At 39.5% G+C, this 8,141-nt stretch overlaps 1 protein-coding gene across 1 annotated transcript; it reads right to left on the bottom strand.

The window, feature by feature from the left end:
* Positions 1 to 2,548: 2,548 nt before the first annotated feature.
* Positions 2,549 to 6,479, bottom strand: LOC149246943 (putative polygalacturonase At1g80170). The gene is made up of 10 exons (XM_089458062.1): positions 6,141 to 6,479; positions 5,553 to 5,982; positions 5,048 to 5,176; positions 4,781 to 4,951; positions 4,583 to 4,603; positions 4,154 to 4,361; positions 3,806 to 3,887; positions 3,608 to 3,716; positions 3,092 to 3,208; positions 2,549 to 2,877 (listed from the first exon to the last, which is right to left on the bottom strand). The coding sequence occupies exons 2-10, from the start codon at positions 5,868 to 5,870 to the stop codon at positions 2,551 to 2,553; spliced, it is 1,482 nt and encodes a 493-aa protein (XP_089314188.1). The 5' UTR covers positions 5,871 to 5,982; positions 6,141 to 6,479; the 3' UTR covers positions 2,549 to 2,550.
* Between the last annotated feature and the right edge of the window lie 1,662 nt (positions 6,480 to 8,141).

Below are 8,141 nucleotides of genomic sequence, written 5' to 3' on the forward strand. Positions count from 1 at the left end.
GTCCTTCAAGAGGTCGAATATTTAATAATACATGTCGATGGGCCTTAGAGGAGGCCTAATGAAGTCCATAGGTGCCAAAATATGAAATCAGGCTCCCAAAGCAGTGGACAAGGGGGTGACCCCTTGTTCTCCAAGTAATAAACCTATGGTGCTCCCAAGTGTGTGTGGGGGCATATAAGTGCCCTTATGGGTCTCCAAACAAATCGAAGATGCTTGTAGGCCATCTGCAAGGGCTCGGATGATGGTATAAATGAGGTCACATCACCATACAAGTCTTGGGTCATTTTCCAAGTGCATAATGTGACTGTGGGGCCGGCTAGGCATGGTGAACCAGGTGCATCTTCCTCGTCCAATAGGTGAACCATAAGCGATCTCTGAATGACTCTGGGGATCCATGGAATGGTACCTGTTGCTATGGAGTCCCATGGCTCTCTACACACACCCTACATGTGCAAATGTAACCCTCTAGATGGTTAAGACCCCATATAGAAAGGCCAAACCCAAAATCAAAACCATCTACAATCTTGCAAAAGATCCAATGCCTCCCCATACCTTCCAACATATCAAGTCATTAAAGCAATCAAGTAAAAGAGTTTACAAACCATGGAAAACAAGTGGGCACTTCATAATGGCATGCCCTTCCATAATGAGCTTTGGCATGTGCTAATGTCTCCAATCTCCAAGACAAATTAACAAATCATCATATTAGGTAGTTTTTGCTTCTAAAGGGGCTGATATGTTCATGGTACATCCTTCAAATGGTGGTGGCATGTGATACAATGATGGAATGGAGTAGGGGACAAATGGGAACAACCTGGGTCACATCCCATGGCACAAGGGTAGCTAATAAAACAAAAACCCACACTTGGGTAAATAATGTGTAGGAGAACAATAATGGTACGTGAGTTATCTCAACCTTGGTTTTTCCACCCTTCTTCGAATGTCTTTTACCTTTTATGATTTTCTTTGGTTAACTACTCGGGGCTCAAAGGAATGAGAGAATGATGTGCAAAGTATAGCAGTGGATACCCCCTTTTAAGGTGAGACAGTTCATCACCCACCAGGGGTTGGAACAATCATGGGTTCTTGAATGATGAAGGAGACTCATCTAAGGCCTCTAGGAACCAGGGTGATGGCCATGGAAGGAGAAGAGCTCATGTCATGTCTTTTTCCCACGTGCTAAATGTGTTTGTCCCAACCATCTTTAGCATTTTGTGGTACACTTTCCTATTGAATGTGGCCAAATATGCTTTTTCTTTTCTTTTTCGCTGCATCAACCTCTGGGGCATCATTCCAGGCCCAACTCAAGATGTGGGAAAAGGGAGGGGGTGGTTGACTCTATATGGACCCAGTGGAGGAATGTGGACCTAGGTGGGAGAAGTGATGAAAGGAGCTATAATGAGCGGAAGGGGAATGATATATGTGAATCGGGGATCAAGACCACACATCCAAAATCCGGGTTTCCCACGTAATACAATCCCAGAAGCCCAAAGGCTAGTAAAAGAGATCCCACAGTACTAGGGTTCAAGGTTAACATCCTAAAAGAGATCTAGGGGACAAGAGCACATACCTAGTCCACTCTTTCCGTTGAATCCCCCCATTAGTCCATGCCCAAGAGTTTCCATGATAAGTAAACTAAAATACTCAATTACGAAATGGCAAGGCATACCTTTAGGTTTGGAATGCCCACTTTCAAACATACGATCATGACAGATAGGTGAGGGACCACATAGCTGGCTCAAGTGGCAAAGAAATGGCACAACGAGCTAGTTGGTGGCTGCAAGGAACTGGTGGTTGCCAATTGAGAACCATCATGGAGAACAAAATTACCCCTAAGGATATCACCCACAAAATGGTGGGTAATAGTCTTCATAGTAGTCTTTGAACAATTTTCTCAACCCACTCATGTAAGTTTGTATGACCTCCATTAATGATTTTTATCATTATTTCATCATCTAGAACATATTTATTCATAAATAGATCGATTAATATATTTGCATAATTCTTTAGGAATAGTTTCTATAAATAATTTGTGGGTTTCCATGAAGAATTGTGTTCATGCTTCAGATAGAGTCAGTGGAGTTCTTGCATAATTCTTGGTATAGTTATTAATCTTAAGCTCCCACCACTCACAAATCTTTTCCAAACTCAAAATTTATGTGTGCACGATGATACAGATTTGAGTTCATGGACTACCGACAACAAAACCAATGTTGTAATCTAGGGACTTGCGGGAAACAATTATCAATAATGTCCTTGGACAAAGCACTATATAACAATTCACAAAATATTAGACAAACCCACACAGAGGAGAGAACAAAAAACACAAAATAATGGGCAAACCAGCTATAAATCACATATTTATACTTGAAGAATCAATTACAAGGTAAGTTGCAATTGGCTAACTACTCTGGTCGGTCAACCCAAGTGTGCAATCAACCAACTTACATATTCAACTTAGTCAACCATCAGGTCTCGTCAACTAGACCTTACCCTCTCTATATATATAAAGAATAGATCATAATATATATATATATATATAAGAATAGATCATCTTTGAAAATGGCTAATATAGTCCTTTTTTTCTTGTTTCCCTTTCCTCCTGTCAGTTGATACCAGCATGCTCAATTCGTAGATACCCGTTTGGTTGTAATTCAGAATACATGGACGAGGGCTGACTGAGCCCGTGGTGCAACCCATGGCATTTTCACAATATGTCGTTGGAGTGCATCCCGAAGTTGCAGTAAGATCAATGTCAGCTAAGACAATGTTCTCACATGGAACAGTTTGACTGCAAGCAAATCTCATTACTTCTTTGCTTGCCGATGTGCCTTTGATGTTCAAGAATGCAACGTCACTCACTTTCACAGCAGATGTCTGCACTTGATGCAACACAAGTAATATTAGAAATTCCAAACCCTCTTTTTGTACAATCCTCTTCTTTACCCACTTGTATTTTAAAACAACTCTACTATCATTCAATAAGCCCAAGCACGATACATATACATTGGTTGGAACAAAATATCTTTCACTCTGTTTCCACATGTTATGAGAGCAACATGATCAAAATTTGCTAATTAGACTCACAGACCTTATTTAAGCATGGTTTCTTAGAATCACAGTAGTACTGATCAATAATTATGGGATGTTTGACATTCTGCATTTGCACATTTTGAAATGTGATCCTCCTAGCAAAGCCAGAGCTGCCCTGCAAATAAATCAGTGAAATGTTAATGTCCACTCAGTCCTGGAAAAGCATGCAAGATCTATGTGATCAAAAAAATATGAGTCATTCAAATTAAACTTACTTGGATTTCAGCATGCCAAATTTAAAGTCATTGTGAAAAACTTTTGAGGTCAAATAAATGCAGAGAGACATTAAACACTTAGTCATGTATCCTTAAAAGATGGTCATGAATCCTTAAAAGACTACTTGCTATTTTCAAACACTTCACAGTAAGGTTCTCTGGTTATCATCATCTATTGATTCTATTCTCTAAGAAACTATGATTATCCTGTAGCTCTCCTGTGGCTCTCTGCACTTTGTGGGGGTTCAGAGTGATGAATTACTGGTCTCCAGAGGAAAGAATGAACAGACATAATATACCTGCCAAGTCTTGATTCTGAGACCATTTGTTGTATTCTCGAGAAAGGCGCCATGTACAAACACATCAGCGACCTGGGCCTTTGCGCTTCCCTCACCCAAGCTTCCAATACTGCTGATATCAAGGATTGCCCATGTAATTACAAGATTTTTCAATGAAATTCTAGATTCTGATAATTTTATCCACTTAGTTCAGATTACCTGATCCCATGACCTGGTCCGCAAGTGATGTTTTCAGTACAAATGTTAAATGAATCGCTTACAATGGAAATGCAATCATCCCCTGCATCAGAATTTAAACAATCTTCAGAGCACCAAAGACAAATTATTGAGTCATGGGAAGCAACTATTGAGACCTATATGCAACCACTGAGACAAAGTTCTCTTGAATTGTCGAGGTCCAACTGTAGAACAAAAGCTACAGGTCGAGTTAGTGGTCCTGTTCTAATGGAGTTGGAAGGCCCCAGTATTTAAATATCAACACAGGGAATGCATTTTGAAGCTTATGCAGAGCTAACGAAAGAGAAATAAATGGTCTTGTGGAGATACCTGTTCCAATAATGGTATTCCTAATCACCACGTCTTTGGAAGCGCTAACATGAATGCCATCTGTATTAGGACTATGACCAGGTGCAAGAACCTTGGGATGGTCGGCTACTACCCCAACACATTTTCTGAGATTTATATGCATTTGTTGACTATTCTCTACAGTCAGGTTCATCATTCTTAGATTGTTGCATAATTCGAATGTGATTGCCTGAAAGAATCAAATTTTCCATAGTCTAAGTCCATACAGACTGGCAAACAACCCCAATGACCCAATTTTCCAAAGCCATAACGGCATCTAACGTTCTAAGTTCAGAAGCACATCGTATCGCAGTTCGTTTTCTTGTATTGCAAATTTAAAAGGCATCAAACTTATTTTTCTCTCATGGGTTGAGCTTTGAAAGAAAAAAAAAGGGCCGAGGAGGTACGTACAGTTGGAGCTGATCGACATGGCTGCAACAGAGAAGGAAAAAGTTTGTCATGAACTTATATATTCAATGCAAACCAGCTTAATTTTGTCTTACTCTTTCTGCCACATATTAACCTAGATATAAGAGGGGCAAAAGGAAGGCCAAAATTAGCGATTAATGCAGCAGAGATTTTATGAAGATGAGAGTTTGCCTCCTTTACATTTGTTTTCTTGATTTTGCAAGATTCTGCCCACCATTGCTCTCCACTACCATAAAATGTCCCTCCCCCCTCTACTGTCAGGTCATCTACTTCCTTAAAACGAAGCCACTGCCTTCTGTTTAATCCATCCCAAACCCTGGGATCTGCAGGGGCAATGATTGTTCCAAACACCTGGAAAAAAACAAATTGCGTAGGAAAACAATATGAATCGGACCCATATCAAAATTGAAATTCCATCTAAGTACTCTATACAAGGAAAGACGGTACCTGCATAGTCAACGCAGATTTGCAGGGACCAGAGAATTTGATGGGCTTCACAAGATACCTCTTTCCATGGGGTACAATGAAAACTGCACGAGCCGATGAACAAGCCTTTCTCCATGCATTCTTAAATGCCTGAAACACATCACTCATCATAATTCACTAGTATTCTGGAACAAAGTGCGCCAGACCAAATCCAGCCATGATGCCCAAAGGCAAATAATTTAGAGTAGATCAAGTTTATGAGGCCATCAACTATATATGCTGAAAAATTTGTGGGCTTTCTTTCTCTTATTTGGGTTTCCTAAACATATGAGTGACAATGTACAATACGCATACCCAAAACAAAATCCTCTGTTACACATACATATGTATGTAATCATGGATCCTTAACCAAAAGACAGCAAAATACCTACCGCACATTCCAGTCGGTCAAAGCTGATACTAGTAAACCCTCACATCAAACAAACATCAAATAATGCTTTAGAATCAGTGGGCAATGCAAATTCACCTTGGTGTCATCATTCTCTCCATCCCCTTTAGCTCCAAACTCATCTACACACACTACATTACTGGATCTGGGCAGCCAATCGCTCATTTCAGAATTAGAACTGTCTTCAATGCTGAACTGGCGTGCCAAATCAATGGTTGAAGCTAATGGGGAACAATTTTCTGTTTCGCCTGATATTGGCCACAGTCGTCCTTGATTAATACTGTGCTCACATATTGAAAATGGGTTGCCTTCAATGTGGGTTTTCTTGCATTGCCCACATACAATTGTCAACAACAACAGCAATGTACTTAACTGACTACTCTTCTCCATTTCCATTCATTTATAACACACAGATTACCATGACAGATGAATCAAAAGCAGGAGAAACTGTGGCGATACAGGTTCTGTATGCCTTTAATGGCATCAAATAATTATCGAGAGCAAGAAACTGTAGGGCATGTAAAGGCCAATATTAATATATCTCAATACCAATCTGTTTGGGAGGCCAATTTGAGTGCATTTGTAGATTTAATCCACTATTAAACCTTCAATATATTTTCAAACACAGAGTATACCGGCGTTTTAGTAGGGTTGAAGATTGTATACCGGCGTTTTATCAGGGTTGAAGCCACCAAAGTGACGCTCTGTCTCAGCCCCTGGCTTCTGGTTCTCGTTGAAAATAGCGAAGATATAGGTCTCGATGCTCCTTCCAGGTCTCTGCAAAATCAGATTTCAATCGTTTGAATGTAACAGGAATGTAGCGGGAATGAAACAGAGCTCTTGCGCAGACCGATTGCGCAGACCGATTTTTTGAATTGTTCCGTGTTGGTAAATCCCCATCCCTCAGATTGCCAATAGATACCAGGGATATCTCCATTTTGGCTTCAATCGGAACACACGCGATGTTAAATTTACCAGAAATGGTGCGAACCTATCAGTATGCGCTCACAGTTCCATGCGTTGAATTATTCGAAGCTGCGTGTTTCTTGCTATTTGAAATTTCTGGATATTTGAAAATGGCGTTTTGGCGCGCGGGAACGGAGGGTCGCCGTTGTCAAAAACGAGACGGGGCGGGCGGGCCTCGTTGGTGGGTCCCGCGTATGTCACCGGAAACGCGAGGTTGCCCGCCGGAGTTATGTATGCCATCTCACTGACGTGCACCACATACATAGATGGCAAGGGCATTTATGATTCAATATATGGCTGGTTAGCCCTTGCCAAAGGGATAACTGTTGCATGACTTCTCAAAGACTTCTAGCTTGAATTTCTCCAACTAATTAATCCATAATGAATTACTTAATTATTTTTCAAGCAGCTGGTGAGACTAAATTCGAATTTTAATTCTCAATTCGAATTTTAATTCTCAATTTTAATTCAAGAACAAATTAAAATGGAATATACTGAATGCTATTTTTAGCATTTTATATTGTTATTTTCAACAAAACATGTATAATTTCCAAAAAGTCATGTAAACAAGAAGAATTCTCATGAGCTAGAAAAACAGAATTTAATGAACTAACTGTCTACCTTATGCATGAGGAAATTGCTAAATAAAATGGAATCATGGATGAGATCTACTACAAGAATGAAGATAGAAGAGATGGCAATGAAATCCTACTTTGCAAAACTGATCAAATACTAGTTTAAGTACAACAAACTCTAAATCTCATGAAAGAAATGGAAATCTTTGTTTTTGGGGCTGCATAAAGGTATTTTCCTCAAATCATGATCCAAGGAAGAATTGAAGCCAAAACACCTAGTGACAATTTTGTGGTGCTTCTTTTATCCGTTCTAACCTGCTACTGAAGTAAGGCACAAATGGAAGAAAACTAATAAACAATTACTCAAATCTACATTACTTGCAATAAAATACCTCTAAAAACAGTTTAACCATGAATCTATGAAACTAAGCTAAGCATAAAGATACAAGAAGAGGAGCCTTTGTTGCTAGGATTGGGCCCTAACCCAAGAGCTTTAACCCTCTAAATTAACTCATTGCTGGATCAAGAAAAAGCTCATTCTTATTACCAAAACAGAAAATTACATCAAAGTCTTCCATAAGTCTCGAGCTCAAAAATAACTAGAGTTTTTACAACCAAAAATCAAATCCTAATGAGGCTCTAGGCCTCTCTACTTATACAACTGAAGTCCCCAACGACTTCCTTAAATTTAGGGAGGCGAGGCTCCCAAACTTGAGATGAACTAACTCTTTGTCTATCACTTGCTCGGCTGCCTTCTAATCCTCATGACTTGGTTGCTTGCACTCCGCGCTGGTGGGATTAATGGAGGAATATTCAAATGGGGAAGGAATAAATGAGGAGGATTTACCTCCTACAATCTCTCTCCCTTGTCGCATTCAATTTTCAAACCTTAGTCTTGCCAAAATTCCTTGATTTTCTCTTCCAAACCTTCATTCAATGCATATTAGTCCACTAGGAATAATATCTCACTTTAACTCATCTCATTAAACAAAATATATTCATAACATGTAATAAGTTGTGAGAAGAGTTTGTTTGACTAAGCTAGGAGGTGAATTAAGGCCCATATAATTACCCAATGATGAGGCTCATTAGCATTAAATCAACATTCTAAGATAAGAATATAGAT

This window comes from Pinus tabuliformis, chromosome 7 (genome assembly GCF_031772625.1).
Source record: "Pinus tabuliformis cultivar Carrire ecotype Pingquan chromosome 7, CPIR1, whole genome shotgun sequence".
Classification (NCBI taxonomy): domain Eukaryota; kingdom Viridiplantae; phylum Streptophyta; class Pinopsida; order Pinales; family Pinaceae; genus Pinus; species Pinus tabuliformis.

What these genes read in the sequence shown, in the direction of transcription:
- LOC149246943 (XM_089458062.1), bottom strand. Translation starts at nt 5,870, where the DNA reads ATGGAAATGGAGAAGAGTAGTCAGTTAAGTACATTGCTGTTGTTGTTG. An exon ending in AATCTGCGTTGACTATGCAG is followed by an intron (nt 4,952 to 5,047) that starts GTACCGTCTTTC and finishes GTTTTTTTCCAG; the next exon opens with GTGTTTGGAACAATCATTGC. An exon ending in TCAGAATCAAGACTTGGCAG is followed by an intron (nt 3,209 to 3,607) that starts GTATATTATGTC and finishes ATTTATTTGCAG; the next exon opens with GGCAGCTCTGGCTTTGCTAG.